This window comes from Seriola dumerili, unplaced genomic scaffold (assembly GCF_002260705.1).
Source record: "Seriola dumerili isolate Sdu_G_001 unplaced genomic scaffold, Sdu_1.0 BDQW01000017.1, whole genome shotgun sequence".
NCBI lineage: Eukaryota > Metazoa > Chordata > Actinopteri > Carangiformes > Carangidae > Seriola > Seriola dumerili.
Window position 1 is genome coordinate 15,538,629 of NW_019174272.1, and position 19,240 is coordinate 15,557,868.

General features: G+C 40.4%; 1 protein-coding gene across 3 annotated transcripts in view; it reads left to right on the plus strand.

Annotated features, from left to right (window-relative positions):
• The window catches only part of hace1 (HECT domain and ankyrin repeat containing E3 ubiquitin protein ligase 1), an 86,855-nt gene that overhangs the window by 23,885 nt on the left and 43,730 nt on the right, over positions 1-19,240 (plus strand). For all 3 annotated transcript variants that reach the window (XM_022755389.1, XM_022755403.1, XM_022755398.1), the window contains exons 5-11: positions 300-375; positions 519-650; positions 1,723-1,805; positions 2,092-2,188; positions 2,305-2,406; positions 3,288-3,394; positions 4,316-4,466. In XM_022755389.1, the coding sequence (XP_022611110.1) occupies positions 300-375; positions 519-650; positions 1,723-1,805; positions 2,092-2,188; positions 2,305-2,406; positions 3,288-3,394; positions 4,316-4,466 (748 nt within the window). The remainder of the gene's footprint in view (positions 1-299; positions 376-518; positions 651-1,722; positions 1,806-2,091; positions 2,189-2,304; positions 2,407-3,287; positions 3,395-4,315; positions 4,467-19,240) is intronic.

Consider the following 19,240-nt stretch of genomic DNA (forward strand, 5'->3'; position numbering starts at 1 on the left):
CTGAGCTGAGAGTGTCAGCACAGCAAACAGACACAAGTCCTACTGCCCTGCCTGAAGCTGTCTGGTGTTGCTCTGCACTTTCCATCAGCCTTCTCAACCTCCATTAGAACTAGTTTTGTGGTCTCGATTTATAAAGTGTAGAGCCTGCCATGCTGTTGCTCCTTCATTGCTCTATGTACAATGATGTGAAAAAAAAGTTCAGTGACTTGACTGACAAAATCTGAGTCGACTCAAGATCTTCTTGATTCATGGTCTGTGATGATACTGGTACTAAACACTTTCCTTCACTGTTTCCTCAGACAGAAGAAGTGCATGGGCAAACTATTGGAATATAATGCTGATGTCAACATCTGCAACAATGAGGGACTGACTGCTGTGAGTGGACTCTAATCCTGGTTCATGTTGTACTGAATGTCTCAAAATCATTGTACTCATTATTGCAGCACTACCGAGGTGACTGGTAGTTAATCAACTCCTGTAGTCAATATAGTGACTGTCCATTTGAACCTGTGCTGCAGATCCACTGGCTGGCAGTGAACGGGCGGACGGAGCTCCTCCATGATCTGGTCCAGCATGTTTCCAATGTGGATGTGGAGGATGCCATGGGACAGACAGCTCTACATGTAGCCTGTCAGAATGGACACAAAACTGTGAGCCAACTAGAAAGTACACATTATATATAATATATTAAAAATATTGTGTATTGTATATTTTTTAGCAGAGCCTTGACTTCAACCATAGCCACTGGGTAGCCTTAAAGTTGGCTGGTTATGACTGGCTGTGGAGACAAAACACGACTCGGCTATGGCTGTAGCTGTGATTGTGTCTGGCTGGCTAGAAAAAAGTAAAATTGGGCTAGACAGGGTTGTAAGACAGGATTTAAACTTGATACCTCTATCAGATATGAAAGATTGTGTGTTCAGGAACGACTTCTCCACAATGCAACCACATCCCTTTCATTTCACTGTACCTGCTCGTTCATATTTTGGTAAGAAGCCTCGTTTCAATCTGCTCCCATTTACCCTGCTGAAGTTTGCAGTCACTTTAAACAAGGCAAGCCTTGTTTTAATCTGCTCCCGTTTGCCCTGATAAAGTTATTGCATTATGAAGCTAATACAAACCCAGTACTAACTGTAATTGTTTCAAATAACTCTAACCCTAAAAGGAATAAAGGAAGACAAAGCAAAGAATGAATGACTCCCATTCTTTTGATGAGTGTTTTGCTGTGCTCACAGCTAGTGGATATAGCTATTGTCAGAGCTTGGCTTTATGTGAAAAAGAGGGAATTCAGAATTCCCTTTTTTAAAGGTGGATGGAATATAATGCAAATGTAATAAGTGGGAATGCAAATCTACAACAAAACACAAAAAATTCCCATTGTGAACTATAAGTTTTGCTGGTTGCCAAAACTAATTTTTTCCTCAGTGTCACAGAACACATCTGATTTTAAGAATAATAATATTTTTTATTTATTTTATTATTTTTGTAGTTTTAGCTCTTACTTTTAGTCTAGTAATTCTGAAATCTCAACATTTACTTTGGTGAGCTCAGTATTAATCATAACTGATAAAAATGATTACCCAAACCACAAAAATAATTTTAATTTTGGTAAATCTTAAAAACCTAATTCGAATTGTTGATTGTTGACACCAGTTTTTTTTCCTTGTTATTCTGTGTGTCAGTGAAATATTTCCCAGCATGTGATGTGTTGTGTCTGCTCAGACGGTGTTGTGTCTTCTGGACAGCGGAGCTGACATCAACCGGCCAAACGTCTCTGGAGCCACGCCTCTTTACTTTGCTTGCAGGTGTTGTCATCAGTGATGTCATTGTAATGTTGGTGATTAATTTGTGGTCTCACCTTACCTCCTGTAATTCTTCAGGAGTGGAGATGCACTGATCTGCTTCCTTTTAATTTAGAAAATGGCTTCATAAACAGGAGCTCTTTTCATAGTTATTAATTGACATGTTAGAGTACTACAATGTGCTATAATATTCTCAAATGCCCACATTTTGCATATTTGAGTGCCAGTATTTGGCACTTCATTGCTACAGTTCTGTTCAGTTTTACTGAAACTTGTCTTTCTTCTGTAGCCATGGCCAAAGAGACACGGCACAGATCCTGCTCTCTCGAGGTGCCAAATACCTTGCTGACAAGAATGGAATCACTCCTCTGGATCTCTGTGTGCAGGTGAGCATTTCATCACCTTTTGACCTTTCATGCATTTAACTCCTTTTCTTTTTTGTGTTTTGTTGTTTAGTTTATACTGAGCTCCTGTGGTTCCTGTTCCTGCTGTGTGTTTTTAGGGTGGATATGGAGAGACCTGTGAAATTCTCATCCAGCACCACAGCCGACTGTTCCAGACCCTGATCCAGATGACACAGAATGATGAGATTAAGGAAAACATGGTATAACCAGATTTTATGCCTCCACGCTGGTGATAGCCAGAGGCATATTGTTTTAGGGTTGTCCGTCCGTCTTTTCGTCCAGCCGTTCGTCCATCCCTCTGTCCGTTGGTCTGTCCCATTCTTGTGGACACGATATCTCAGTAACACCTTGACAGAACTTCTTCAGTTTTGGCACAAACATTCACATGGACTCAAGTATGAACTGATTAGATTTTGGGGGTCAAAGATCAAAGGTCAAGGGCCTGGTGACCTCACAATACACAGTTTTGGCCTTGTGAACACAATATCTGAACACAGTTGCAAATGGTACAAAAGTGAGCTTCAGGTGGGACTTTTGTTTTAATGCCTCTATGCCGGCAACGGCCAGGGCCAGAGGCATTATGTTTTCAAGTTGTCCGTCCATCAGTCTGTCTGTATGTCTCATTCTCGTTAAAGCAATAACTTAGTAACGCCTTCAGTGAACTTCTTCAAATTTGGTAGAAATGTCCACTTGGACTCAAGGATTAACTGATTAGATTTTGGGGGTCAAAGGTCAATGTCACAGTTACCGCACAAAACAGTTTTGGCCTTGCGAATGCAATGTCTCCATAACTCTTTAAAGGAATCCCTTCAAATTTTGCACACATGTCAACTTAAAGCCAAGGATGAGCTGATTAGATTTTGGTTGTCAAAGGTCAAGGACACAATGACTTCAGTGACCTTTTAGCCATTACTCAAGACTTCAAACAGCGGAATTTCATACAAATGGTTAATATTTTATGTGATTCAGGATAAACAGGGATTTAACCTGAAACTAGTCTAAGTGGCAAAGGCATACAACCGTTAGGCGGTAATTCTAGTTCTCTACATTCATTGATGGGACTGTGTGTGTGTGTGTTAAGCTCAGGCAGGTTTTGGAGCATGTCTCTCAGCAGAGTGACAGTCATTACCAGAGGATCTTGACCAGTCTTGCTGAAGTGGCTACCACCAATGGGCACAAGCTTCTCAGGTGTAATTGTACCTATTTACTACAATATTTGATTTGCTTCCTTTTTCAAATGTGTTTTATGTTGCATGTATATTGATCTAACTTTTTCATTCATTTCTGTAAATACAACGTCCATTATAGGTTTTTTCTTTTTCCCTTTCATTTCAAAAAGCATTGTTATATCATCCATAGGTAATAAAATGGATATACAAACCATGAGAAAAGAAAGAAAAATATACATTAAGATTGACTCATAGTCCATTTCTTTTCATCTTCTAGGAAAAACAATACAAAAAGCAATACAACTATATACATCCAGAGAGGGAGAGTTAAAGGAAAAAATAAATAAATGAAAAATGATAAGTGTTCTGTCAATTCATTATCTTAACAACATCAAGTCTCAGAGGTTTGACATTTTTCTCAGTGATGTATAAAGATGGTCTGTATTGGATCACTTTCCAGTAATTCTGAATGTTTTGGCATTACCGAGAATGATGATAATGGTTTTGCGGCTTGACAGCCACAATATATTCATCCAATTTATGCTCTTTTATTAAAGCTTTTGAAAACTCACTTCACTCTAGTTTTAATTGTACTTATTCATAGTTTTATAGGTAGAAATCATCTAACAATTTGGATAATCAGATTATTCACTTTCTTTCTGATGGGTTAGGGTTAGGGTTAATATAGATTGATATCAGTCTGATGTCTCATTTCTCAGGTACATGAGCACACCAGAGTCTGGATGTGGCTAGCCTTGCTTAGCATAAGGACTGGCAGCAGGAAAGAGCCTGGCTCAAAGTCACAAAAGGAAAACATTTCAATATCATGTCTCCCTACATTGCAGCTATCTGTGTCAGTATGTTAAATTTTTTGTTGTTACTGCAAATGGATTGTTGAGTACTGCTAACAGTCCCTCTTTTTCCCTCTGTCCCTTCTCAGCCTGTCCAGCAGTTATGAAGCTCAAATGAAGAGTCTGCTGAGAATTGTTCGTATTTTCTGTCATGTTTTCCGCCTTGGGCCTTCAACACCGAACAATGGCAACGACATGGGCTACAATGGGAACAAGACGCCTCGCAGCCAGGTCTTTAAGGTTAGTAGGAGGTCTATGCACACAGGGTTCCCATGTGTCCAAGAAAAACTGGAAAATCTCTTTTATAGTCTTAGAAAACAAACAGAAATTAGGAAAACTAAGAGTAAACTGTTAGATCTTCACAAAAGGTTGCAACTGCAATTATACTATGTCCAGGGACCAGATGGTTAGAATGGCAAAGTTAAATGGCAAATTAAGTTTTGTATTAATTTAATACTACAAATAATAAGTTACTAGATTAATCGGAAAACAGTCTTGTCATTTGCAAAGGCAATCGGTGATCATTCTGATGATCGTCGATCACTGATATCATCGTCCATCTGCACAACCCTACTCTGAACACACCGCAGAGTTGTGGGCTTTTTAATGTACCCTGTATCATGGCACTTTGATGAAGACAGTGTACTATTCATAAATACAAAAAAAGTTGTATAAAATTACCATTGCACAGATCCCCAGGGTCAACTGAGAAAAAAAATCGATGTGAAAATCTGTACTCTCAGTTTACATCTCCATGCGCACGGTTTATAAACCTTGCTCTTGGATTTGTAATCTGTAAGGTTTAGTCTTAAAATGTATTATTAACTTAACTTAACTACTGAATCCATAATATTTGAAAATAAACAAAATTCACAATGTAGCATGTGCATTGTTAGTCTGTTGTTGCAGGCTATCTGCATCTCACCACATAGTATAAGACATAACTTATCTAGGTTTGTCAGTGCTATTTGCATTTGTAGAGATTAGGTGCCTCTATCACAAGAGTGTTCAAATGGCTCACTTCGGGGTATTTTCCTTCACAGAGATTAACGCTGACCATCCTGGATAACTCGTATCAAAAAGCTGTCAATCAACTGGCTCTGTAAAACACACACTACATAACTACTGCTGCCAGACTTGGTGGTCTGCAAGTGACCCCTTGTGGTCCACGAGTAAATTTGTTAAAATATTTTATATTTGTTTCTCAAATTGTGTGCGAGTGACCACAAAGCCTACTAGAAATACATTAACAATATTAAATCCACTCATATGTAAATTCAAACATTATTTTCTAAATTGGCTGTTATGCAGTGTTGTTGACTTACAGCAATGTAACCAGACCATTTTGTGACACTGCCTATTAATGTAGCTTCGCCAGTTTACAGTTTATTATTCATGATTTATGTCAAAAACGATTGTGATGTTTGAAAGTAAATGTGGATCAAGCTCATGATTTGCCTGCCCTGGGATCGTGCTAAATTACACCAGTTCAGTAGCCTACTCACTATCAAACATGGAGAACTGACAAAATCATGGACGGTGACTTAAGACCAGGTCAATCTAATGAAACCTCTGACACAACAAAAAAGCTTCACCAGTAATGTATTCACCACGGCTGAGACTCGTAGTGTGTTTGATGACATCCGGCCAGTGTTCATACATGTGGCAGTTTTTAGCTGCAGTCCAAGACAGTGGTCAGTCTTTCCAGTTACAGTCCGCCCATGGAATGAGAGACAACCTGAGGCCTGGCGTGGGGGGGTTAGCTGGTCAGCAGCAACTAAACTTTCAAAACACTTACATGCATCACCTCATAAATAAATAACAGCCTGTCCAAACGGATACTCCATATGAACTAAGCAAAAAGTGTGAGTGGTTGTTACACAATTTGTAACCGCATTGTGGTTGAAGAATAACGAAGAGCAAACAAACATCTGAAAAAAAGCATTAAACTGGCAGAAAGATGTTAATCACAACTTCCGGTCAGGACTTCAGTAAATGACGATCCAATCAGAGTGGAAACAGAATGCAGATCGTGATTAAGATTGTGGATTTGATTCTACCGAAAAAGATTGTCATATGATGTTTTTGCCAGATCAACCAACCCTACCAGGAGTCTCGCAATCAAAATGATAACAAACAACGAAGTAATGTGGGATCATGGGAGTTGTCTTCACCACCATTGCCATCATTGCACTCAGCTTCTACTGGTCAGGATTCCTTCTGTGTCTATCGTTTAGGAGTAATCAGAAGGTCAGTGGTTCAATCCCGACTCCTCTGGTTCTCTGGATACTGAACCCCAAATTGCCCCTGATGTATCATTGGTGTATGAGTGTGTGTGATAGAGATGCGCTGTGTATATAGCAAGTGCTGTGTGAATTGTTGAATGTGACTCGTAGTGTAAATCGCTCTGAGTGGTCATTATGACTAGAAAAGCGCTATATGAATGAAATCCATCTTCATCTCCAAAACAAACAAACAAGGTGATTAAAACTGGTTAAAATACTGAATGAATCAGTTTCACCTTAAAATAAAAACTTTACAGGGAGGCTGCGAACCAAGCTGCCATTCTGCTCAGCTTGTTATTATGTTTTGTTATGGGCAAGCAATCACAATCGTGCCGACCAGGAAGTGAATGAAATTTCATACCATTAGTGCTGCTTGTAATGAGACATCTTTGTTATAGACTATCCTTGTTTCTGCTCTACTGGTGAAAGCCTGCTGGTTTTTGATGCGAGAGAGCAACTATAACCGAGAGTTTAGCTGCACTTATACTGTGAATTTATTAGGCTCTTGACGTCAAGAAGGGAGCAACATCTAATTGGCATGTTTGTGCACACTATTATTGAATGATGGTGCTAGAGAAAAACATAGAGGATGGTCTTTTCTCAAAGTTTGAGTGTCTGTAAACACACTGGGGACACATATTTACAGTATGTTTAAAAGATATGAAATGTGCATTTTGTACCTATTTAAAGGAGAAGTAATAATGACATTCTGGTCTGACACAATTGCAGATTTTTTTGGCAAGGAAAATCAATTGATCCACTTTATGGACTTTCAGACTAGCTCTGTAGAATTTGAAAATATTGCCACCTGTGCAGAACACTCTTTTTGATGGTGCACTGGTTGCTTGGACAGAGCAGAACTGTTGTCTCTTTAGAGTAAGTTAATAAATATTTAGTTACGTGATTAAATTTTTTTTTTTTAACTTGAAATAACAAAAGTGGTCTTAAGGCAGAAAAAATGTGTTCTTGATCATACAGTATATGTATATTACTATTTTAGTATTTTTTTCATATAGCATAAGGCTATTTTGCTTTACTCATCTGTGGCTAGATGCAGTCTAGCCATAGGTGACCAAAGCACAGCAGGTGATTCCAGTTGTTGAGTTGCAAGTTGCACCATATTTTCGCAGCTGTGTTATCATGCAGATCAATTGTTGTTCACTTAGAGATTCTAGTGCTTACTTCAGGCTGTAGGCAATTAGCTCCCCAGTTTGGTGTTCAGGGCGGTAATTTGATGACTTGCACTCTTTAACCTGCAGCTGTCAATAAAATTGATGGTCAGACTCAGGTATGACTTAGATCTTTGACCAACCCATAAGTCACTAGGCCTGCACCTAACGATTATTTGTTTGATTAATCTATCAATCATTTTTTAGATTAATTGATTAATCTATCGATAGTTTTTTTGATTAATTTTTTTTATTACTCAATTAACATAACAACAAATTTACCCATTTATGTTTTTCCTAATAAAATTGTCATTTTTAACAGTTTCACCGAATGCTACACATATTCAGAATCAGCATAACCTCAGCTAATAATAAATGTCACTCAATAAAGACTTCAGTAAAGTATAATAGAGGATAATAGCCCATAAAACAAAAAAATAAATGAACATAATTTAATGTTACTGGTATAGATAAAAACACTGTTAACCATAGTAAAGAAGAAAAAAATGAACACAGAAAATTGTACTTATTTGTTTGAGTTGTTCTAGAGGTGATTTGAAGTTTCTATTGTTATCTGTTCATGAGATATGCTCAGTTTTTGGAGCAGTATTTATGGGCGTTTTTTGTCTGGTCCTTGAAAAATAAGCTCCAAATCCTCCACTGCACTAAATATGTGACCAACACATCCTTCTGTCTTTATTCTGTCACTTCAATAAACTTACTTTGATATCAGAGTGAAACAGCCCTGCTCCCATTCAGTCTGGGCATAAAGCCAAGGCAGGCCAAGCCTCTGAATCAGACACTCTGATTGACTGTGACGTCACCAACTGGAGCCAATAGGAATGTCTGATTCAGTCATGTGACGCTAGACGTCACTGGCAAAGAATGCGGATCAGAATCAATCAATAAACACACAGACAGAAAGCAGCAATGTGCCAGAAAAATGGTAAAACCACTCCATATACAGTTAGGCCCAGAAATATTTGGACAGTGACACAAGTTTCGTTATTTTAGCTGTTTACAAAAACATATTCAGGATACAATTATATAATCAATGTGGGCTTAAAGTGCAGACTCTCAGATGTAATTTGAGAGTATTTACATCCAAATTGGAGCAAGGGTTTAGGAATTACAGCTCTTTAATACATAGCCACCTCTTTTTCAAGGGACCAAAAGTAATTGGACAATTGACTCAGAAGGCTGCAAAAAAAAATAACAAGGCTGCATGGGCTCTTCCCTCATTAACCTGTCATCAATTAAGCAGTTAAAAGGTCTGGAGTTGATTCCAGGTGTGGCGTTTGCATTTGGAAGCTGTTGCTGTGAACACACAACATGCGGTCAAAGGAGCTTTCAATGGAGGTGAAACAGACAATCCTGAGGCTGAAAAAAAAGAAGAAATCCATCAGAGAGATAGCAGAAATGTTAGGAGTGGCCAAATCAACAGTTTGGTACATTCTGAGAAAAAAAGAGTTTGGGAACTCAAAAAGGCCTGGATGTCCACGGAAGACAACAGTGGTGGATGATCGCAGAATCCTTTCTATGGTGAAGAAAAACCCCTTCACAGTCTCCACTCAAGTGAAGAACACTCTCCAGGAAGTAGGTGTATCAGTATCTAAGTCTACCATAAAGAGAAGACTTCATGAGAGTAAATACAAAGGATTCACCACAAGGTGCAAACCATTAATCAGCCTTAAAAATAGAAAGGCCAGAATTGACTTTGCCAAAAAACACATGGAGAAGCCAGCCCAGTTCTGGAACTGCATTCTTTGGACAGATGAGACTAAGATCAACCAGTACCAGAATGATGGGAAGAAGAAATTTTAGAGAAGAATTGGAACAGCTCATGATCCAAAGCACACCACATCTTCTGTAAAATATGGTGGAGGCAGTGTGATGGCATGGGCATGCATGGCTTCCAATGGCACTGGGTCACTTGTGTTTATTGATGATGTGACAAAAGACAGAAGCAGCCGGATGAATTCTGAAGTGTATAGGGATATACTTTCTGCTCAGATTCAGCCAAATGCAGCAAAGTTGATTGGATGGCGCTTCACAGTACAGATGGACAATGATCCAAAACATACTGCAAAAGCAACCCAGGAGTTTTTTTTAAAGCAAAGAAGTGGAATATTCTGCAATGGCCAAGTCAATCACCAGATCTCAACCCAATTGAGCATGCATTTCACTTGCTCAAGACAAAACTTAAGGCAGAAAGACCCACAAGCAACAACTGAAGACAGCTGCAGTAAAGGCCTGGCAAAGCATCACAAAGGAGGAAACCCAGCGTTTGGTGCATGAGTTCCAGACTTCAGGCAGTCATTGCCTGCAAAGGATTCTCAACAAAATATTGAAAAGTAACATTTTACTTAGGGTTATGTTTATTTGTCCAATTACTTTTGAGCCCCTGAAATGAGAAGCGATTGTATAAAAATAGCTACAATTCCTACATGTTTAATCATATATTTTTGTTCAACCCCTTGAATTAAACCTTAAAGTCTGCACTTCAATTCAGTTGTAGTTGTTTCATTTCAAATCCAATGTGGTGGCATGCAGAGCCCAAATCATGAAGATTGTGTCACTGTCCAAATATTTCTGGGCCTAACTGTATTTTGTAACTTTCAATATTAGTGTCTCGATCTGTCAGTGATGACAAAGCGACGATCATTGATTGAAAATGCAGATCGTCTAGTTTAAGAAAAAAACAGCACGTCTTTAGCACAAACTGTCGCAGAGCAATGATGCTCTGAAGACAACCTGAAATTTGGAAGCATATATGCTCTCACAGGCTTAAGAGGGTTAAAACAAACAAATATGACGAACAAAATATGCACTTTAGGGCATTTTTCCCCAACAAAATCTAGCCCAGTCTTGACTGGTAATCTGTGTTTTACAGTCTGATATAAAGTCTTCAAAATAAAATTAATACAAAAGCTTGTTCATATAAAAGGACTGTAGTGCAAACTACATTTAGCCATCCAACAGAAAAATAAATCCCACCCCAAGATGCTTGTGCTACAAGTACTCAAGCATGGCGGTAATGCAGTCGTAATAAGCCATTTCTTATTTGCAGATCTTGCAGAGCACCATGTTGTTCGGTCTCTGCTTAAATACTCCCACACTTTAGATGATTGTGGGCATGGTTTTTTGGCTTCAGCTTGCTCTTTTGTGGAGTCAATGCTCTGACTAGGTGCAGCCATTTACTTCCTCCTTGTGAAGCGTCGACGCATGATACATAAATCGGCATATTTAAGTAATCGATTACGTTGATTGCACTGAAGCGTCACCCCAGCCCTACACAAAAAAATTCACTTATTTGTGTAGCAATCCTTTTTTGGCATTTGCTGTAAATATGGGGAATGGTGGTGTATATTTATGACTTTACGGATTGTACCATGCATCTAAAGTGTGCATCAGTATCTTAAATCCATGTTGTCCACAACTTTGAACAGCCTGAGTGAAACACTCCTGGCTTATTCCTTTGAAAGCTTTTTGTCATATTACTTCCGCAAGCGCCAACATTTACCGACAAATAGATAACTGTGCTTCGATAAGTATCTGAATGTGCATAGCCACTGCTATACTTCTGACTTGAGTCCTTTTTTGGCACCAGCTCATCCCCCATTCTGTTAGCTCATGTTGAATTGCTTTTCAAATACGTCATCCTGAAAGAAATCCTATGACAGAGACACATGATATAATTTGGCGGATCAGCACAGTCATTTATTATGAATATATATACAGTATGTATATATATCGACTATTTAAATCTTCAGACATGGTGACATGATCAGTCAGGATCTAATGTTCTTTGCTCCTTGCAGGTCCGCTGTTACAGACACACAGTCCAGGTTCATACAGTAAAATAGTTTGGCAGCCATCCTCCTGAGCTCCATAAGAGCTATTGAAAAAATTATAATTCATAAGCTAAAAGTTTAATTCTATGTCCCCTTGAGAGTTTCCTCTATCATTTTTATAACTGCAGTTTTTAGTTTTGCTTCTTAAATGTCCCACGATATGTGCTGCAGTGACATTGCTGTGTGCATAGAAAAGTTTATAATCTAGCTTCTCTAATCTTTTGTCATATATCAATGTAACATACACAAAAGACATCGCCTGAACAGCTTGCACTGTTCAACATAATTTAAAAAGCAATATAGCTGACCTAGAGGGACTGGTGGAGGTGGAGTGTAATGTCTACAGTAACTGCCATATGTCAACCAGGTCATGAGCCATGCATCTCAAGCCAGGTTCTTCTGCTCATTCCACTGTCATAATGGGCATCATTACATTATTCAGGTGCAGTCATACAGTAGGTAGCCTCAGTAATCCATGTTGTCGATGACGGCCTTTAACATGGTTGAGTTTAGCTTTGCAGGATCCACACTTTACCAAACAGAAACACAGACATTTATTAAATTAGTCCAAACATTTCTTTGGTCTGTACAGTCAGGTAGTGCAGTTTCGGAAGGATGTTGCTGAGGGACTGGATAGAATAGACAAATCAGGGCTTCCAGGAAAGTTGAAGTTGTGGTGTCTGCAGTTCGGGTTATTTCCCAGGTTGATGTGGCCACTGTCTGTATATGAGATCCCATTATCTGCTGCAGAGAAAATGGAAAGATTAGTTAGCTTTTACATTAGGAAGTGGCTAGGTGTTCCTAGATGTTTAAGTACGGTGGCACTGTATGGGAAAGGCATACTTCAGCTCCCAGTAACTACTCTAGTGGAGGAGTTTAAATGTACCAAGCTTAGGACAGAGCTCCTGTTATAAGGGAGTAAAGATGTGGTAGTCAGTAAGGTGGTTCCAAACCCAATCAAGGGGAGAAAGTGGAATCCAAGAATGGCAGTGCAGGAGGCGGAAGCAGTGCTCAGGCATACAGAGATTGTGGGTAATGTCCAAATAGGCCGGGGAGGCTTGGGGCTTGGCCCAGGCAAACCGGTGTGGAGTAGAGCAGGTCCCAAGGAAAAGAGAAAGCTAGTTGTGGAACAGGTTCGTAGACAGGAGGAAATATTAAGGGGTGCAAAGGCAGTGGCCCAGGCTAAGCAGGGACAGTGGTTGAATTGGGAAGGTGTAGACAAGAAAAAGCTTAGCTGGAAAGAGCTGTGGAGTATGGAGGAAAGTAGTATTAGATTTTTGATAGGGGCAACTTATGATGTATTGCCAACTCCCCAGAACCTAAAACTCTGGGTAAATGGAGACCCGTTATGTTCATTGTGTTTAGGTACTGCAACTTTAAAACACATTTTGTCAGGCTGTAAGGTTAGTCTGTCGCAAGGCCGTTATACGTGGTGACATAACCAGGTTTTAAAAAGCTTAGCTGCAGGAATTGAAGATTTACGGAGGCAGGCAAATTTAGGAGGGTCTAAAATAAAGAGAGTTGCAATCAAGTTTGTTCAAGAGGGAGAGAAAGTTGGTAAGACAACAAGGAGGCAAGGCAGCTTAGAGGATGCTTGTGATTGGGAAATGCAGGTAGATTTAGGAGGAAAGCTTGTTGTTCCCCAGGAAATAGCCAGTACAAAGCTAAGGCCTGACATAGTCTTGTGGTCTAGGAGTAGAATGAAAGTATATTTCATAGAGCTGAAGTGTTTTTAAGTGGGGGGTGTGGCCTGTGTGAGCCTCTTTGAGACCATGCGGCTAGTCCAGGTAAGGTGGCCTGTATTGTTTGTTTGCATTGTTTGAATTGGTTTGTAGTGTGCTTATTGCTTTTGTGTTTGGCTGTTTAGGTGAGTTTGTTTATTTTAGGTGAGTAGGTGAGTTTGTTTATTTTAGGTGAGTTGTTGGAGAGTGGGGAGGGGTAGAGCACAGCCTAATCCGGCGGGGGAGAGCTAGCCCAAAAAGGCACCTCTCCCTGACTCTACCTCCCTCATTGTCTTGGAGAGTGGGGGAGTACGGGGAGGTAGAGCACAGCCTAATCCAGCGGGGGAGAGTTTAGCTCAAAAAGGCATCTCTCCTTGACTCTACCTCCCTCATTCAAAATGGCCGCCACTTTCTCCAACTGGTTAGGGGAGTTTGTTTGCTGAATCTGCTAGTGTGTTTTGTCCGAGTTGATGATGTTGTTTGTGGTAGCATAGACAAGATAAAGGAGAAAATTGTCGTGGTGTGAGGAGCAGTGATGGCTGGCATTAGGGGAGTGACTCTGGGACGCCAGTGATCACTGTCTAGCCTCCTGGAGGTGTCGTGGGACCAACTAGACGAAACACTGGTGAAAGGAGGTTCCCACCTGATGACCCCAAAGACATGTTAGTTATCACTGCTCATTAGTCTGTATAGCCAAATTAATACTTATCATAGGATTTAGGTTGTTAAGCTTAGGGAGCTATTCATTGAGTCTGGTCCATTTTCTGTAGCACAAGTTTCTTGTGTTTACCTTAAAAAAGTCTGCATCGTCACACACGATGCTGGTAACATACACATTTGTTAACATAAAGTCCACATAAGAGCTTAATAAATAAAAAGTCAGTGCAGCCATTACAGCTGTGATGTTAATGACTAGGCTAACTCCTACAGTAAATGTAGACATTGTACACAGCCTTACATTGGTGAATACCCTCTGACATGCAGAAGAACTGACAGTAAACAAGTAACGTAAGCATACAGCTGTGTGTCAGCTACGACAGTTCCAGTTTACCTGTCAACCAAATCATTTAAGTAGCATCGGCTATCTGCTGTAGCTAGCTAATGATTAGCTATGATTTTGGGCAGGAAAACAAAACGCAAATGCTATAATGTCATGCACACAAGAAGAACACAAACACAGATGTAACTTAAGAGTTAACTCACATACCTGTAAATCACTGTGCTTTTATTGTTGAAGTCAGTTAGGACGTCACCTCCTTGTCACCTGTTTATCTGTCACCTGGACAGCGGCTTCTGTCTCCTCTGCTCCTTTCACATAGTTTTATCACCAAAGTAATAAATATAGGGTAATATATAAAAGTTATTATTATCCCACCACTTTATGTTGTTGTCAGGTCAAAAAATGAACATTCCTTTTATTATGTGTCTGCAATGCAATAGCATTGAAGGCATATATTATTATTCTGTATACTTATCCATCTTATTCCTCTTCAGTATCATCTACCGTAGCACAGAGACTTACAGAATTTGAACATGAGCTTCAGAACGATGGGAGAACCCGCCACCTCTCCCATCGACAGCAATACAAATTCAGGAGGTGATTTCCCGAGAAATGCATGAAGTGTAATTTTTCTGTAACTCGCTACTGTGACCACATTTTTGGCTCTAGAAACACCAAAGCCAGATATGCAGTGCACAAAGGTCTTGTGCCGGCCATGGTCCGCTCATGGTTCTGATAAGAGTTTGAGAGGCTCACCGAGCCCAAATCACACCCAGATCTAAGTCAGACACACACACACACAGACAAACACACGCACACACACACACACACAGGGAGAAAGCTGTTAACAAGTTAGTGCTCGCAGAGAGAGAGATTACAGTTCAGACTGGACAGTACAACAGTAGATAGATAGATAGATAGATAGATAGATAGATAGATAGATAGATAGATAGATAGACACTTTATTTATCCTCTAGAGGAAATTCTTGTGTCCATTAGCTCATTGTTGATAATAACAATAATAATAATAAAAACAGTTAATAAATAAATGAACAATAATAATTAGTTTAGTCCACTTCTTTTGGCTTAGGTGTTGTATAGCCTGATGGCAGTGGGAACAAAGGATCTCCTGAACCTCTCTGTTCTGCAGCACAGTGAGATGAGATGTTTGCTGCACCTGTAGCTGCTTCTCCGCCAGAATGTGGAGAGGATAGTTGGTATTGTCCAAGATGGTCTCCATTTTACATTTCATGCATCTCTCCACAACAGTCCTGGTGAGTCCAGACGCCTGCCAAGCACAGACCCAGCCTTTTTAACCAGCTTGTCCAGTCTCTTTGTGTTAATGTGTGACATGCTGCTGCCCCGGCAGACTGCACCAGAAAAGAGTATACTGGCCACCACTGACATGTGCAGCATTTCACTGCAAACGTCCTGAGCAGGCTGAAGGGTTGGCCTAGACCTCCAAAAGTCAATGACCATCTCCTTGGTCTTGGAGGTGTTCAGAAGGAGGCAGTTCTTGTCACTCCATTCACTGAAGACCATTGTCATATCCCTGTATTCCTCTTCCTGCCTATTCCTGATACTTGCCACAATAGCTGTGTCATCAGTGTATTTCTGGCAAGACTCAGAGTTGTATTTAAAGTCGGCTGTATACAGGGTGAACAGGAACGGAGCCCCACAGTCCACTGTGGAGCCCCAGTGCTGCTCATCACTGTCCCTGAGACACAGTTACCCAGCCTGACATACTGTGGTCGTCTTGTCAGGTAATCCACAATCCAGGACTCGAAGCAGGGATCCACCCCCATCCCTTCCAGCTTGTCTTTAAGGATGGGGGGTTGGATGGTGTTAAATGCACTTGAGAAATCAAAGAACATAATCCTCATGTAACTACCTGGCTCATCCAAGTAAGAATGGGCCCAGTGGAGCATGTAAAGGATGGCATCATCCACTCCAATATGTTCTTTGAAGGCAAACTGTAGGGGGTCAAGTGCATGTTCAACCTGTGGCTTCAGAAGGTGGAGAAGCGGCCGCTCTAGGGTCTTCATGATGTGTGATGTGAGGGCCAACAGTCTGTAGTCATTTATCTCAGCTGGTCGCCCTATTTTAGGGAAAGGAACAAAAAATGATGATTTCCACAGTACTGGGACCCTCCCTGTTTGTAGACCGGGCCTGTTGCCTTTGGGGACCTGTTGCCTTTCCAGGACATAGCCTCTTGAGCTCTGCCCTTACCTCCTCAGTTGTAAAGGACAGGAGACCTTCCTCTCTACTTTCTTTACTTCCTTCGCCTGCTTTAATCTCCTCTTCAGCTCATGTTGCACTCATCTGAACTTCTCGCTGTCTAGATCCCTGAAGGCCTCCTTTTTCTGCTTGAGGAGGGTCTTGATGTTACTGGTGATCCAGGGTTTGTTGTTTGGAAAGCAGTATACAGTCCTTGCTGGTATTACAGTGCCCATACAGAAGTTAAAGTAGTCTGTGGTACATTCAACCATTCTATCAAGGTAAGGGTCCTTGCTGTTATCATTTTTCTGTGACTTTCCAGTAAACTCCAATCTGCGCACTCAAAACAGTCTTTTAGACACTCACTGCCCTCCGAGGTTCACTGAAAACAGACTTTTCCACTCAGCTACGTGAAGTTCTTTTGTCTAATCAGAGATAAAGGAAGCAATTGGTGTTTTTTCCGAGAGGTTAACGAGCAGAGACGTGCATTAGCAAAGCTGAAGACGACATCTCTTTACTCACTAATAAGGAAACATTCCTTCGAAAGAAAGTCCAAGAGCTCACATTGAAGCAGGATGACCTCGAAAACAGACATCGGAGATCAAACCTACGGTTAATCGGTTTGCCTGAGAAAGCCGAGGACAGAGAGGCGGTCACATTCCTCCAAACATGGTTACCTGAAACCTTTGGACCAGACACATTCCCGAACCCCGTGTTTATTGAACGTGCCTTCCGATTACCCGGCCAGCAAATTCCTAATGGTCCCCCCAGGACTCTCATCATGAAGTTCTTCACTTATCAAGACACAGTTCGGGTGATGAGAGGTAAAGTGATGTACTGGGACCATCATGTCTTTTCCGGACCTGTCTGCAGAGGTACAGAAACAACAAAGACAATACAGCTGCATGAAGCAGCGGCTCTGGGAATTACACATTGACTTTGGACTTATCTTTCCAGCCAAGATAAGGACTTCCCACCAGGGCAGCCGGCACCTGTACCACACACCAGAGGAGGTGGAGGTATTTACTTGTGTTTGCCAACTGTCACAGTGCACACGTCTATATTCTTCTTTAATGAGCAGCAATTAAGGACAGTGCCTTTTCATTTAAATGCTTTTCATCATGCTCACAGGTGTTTCTGTTTTTGCTATTTACATGCACTTTCTGTTTTGATACTGAGTTGGGTGACATCTAATTTATTGTCACCAGGGTCGGAGCAACTGACCGGTATATTTAAAGTAGGACGCTTTTTTCTTGCTCCTTTAAAAGGATCAGTGAGTATAACCCAGTTATAGTGGGGAGGGGGTAATCTGTGTAAATTCGCTCACGGGGGGGTGGGGGGTGGGGGGGGTTGAGGTGTTTTGGTTGTTATGATTTTTATATTGCTCTGTTCTTTGAGTTGAAAGGTGCATTTTTTCACAGGACAGGCAAAATTCTATCAACAGGGCTTTACCATAATGACATTGTCTAGTGAATGAGTAGGAATCTTGAGATAATCTCTTGGAATGTTAGAGGCCTTAGGAAATTAATTAAATTAAACAAGTAATGAACAGACTTTTCATATTAAAAAAAAAAACTGATTAGGACCCTGTGGGCAAATTCATTGTTATACAAGCCTTGTTACTAAACCAAGACTTGATTTTTGTAAATTTATATGGTCCTAATAATGACTACCCAAACTTTTATAGGGGTTTGTTCTTATTAATGCCTTCCCTGCATGGTGCCATAATAACAGGGGGCTATTAAAACTGCACCTTAGATCTGAAACTTGATCGCTCCTCAGGCACCCATGTGAGTAACCCATGCAAGAAGCAGAAAAATTATTCATCAGTTTGTGCAGGAGCTGAATCTAATTGACATCTGGAGATTAGAAAACCCTACCAAGAAAGAATACTCCTGTCATTCTGCTAGTCACAGAACCTACAGTCATATAGACTACTTTCTAATGTCCAGGTCACTTATTCCTAATGTTAGTGGCTGTATGTACAAGAGTATTCTCATCTCTGATCATGCTTTAATTCTGCTTAATCACTCAGCTACAACTCCTTGGACAGACTTTATGGCTCCTTAAACCACATTGGTTACAAAACCCTAAATTCATGGATTATGTTGGTTAAAATATTGATAACTATTTTCAGTTGAACTCAACTGAAACATCCGCCTCAATAAGATGGGAGGCTTTCGAAGCCTATATTTGGGGTCAGATGATGGGCTACACAAGAAATAAATCAAATAGAAAACATTTGCAGATGTTAGAGCTGGAAAGGGACATAAAGGAGCTTGAACTGGGAATAAGTGTTGACAATAATAGAGAGAGACAACAAAAACTAACTATTCTAAGAGCAAAATATATAAGCTATCCACCAGTAAAGCCTTGGCAGGCTTAATTAGACTGAAACAGACCTATTACGATTGTTGAGAGAAGGCAGGGAAATTACTGGCATGGCGTGTGAAAACACAACAAATTGAGCAAGCAATCACAGAGATTATGTCTGCAGATAGAGACAAAATTTCAAGTCCCCAAAAAATTAACACACTTTTTGAGTCATATTACACACAGCTATACTCATCAGAATATTGAATGACTTGTGAAACTCTTCAAAAATGTTTTAATCAACTAAAGCTACCTTCACTTAGTGAGGAAGCCAAAGCTGAACTAGATTCCCCAATTACAACAGCGGAAATATCGGATGCAATCGGCAGGATGAAAAGGGGCAATGGCCCCAGGGCCCAGATGGACTACCTATCGATATACAGTATATACATTTT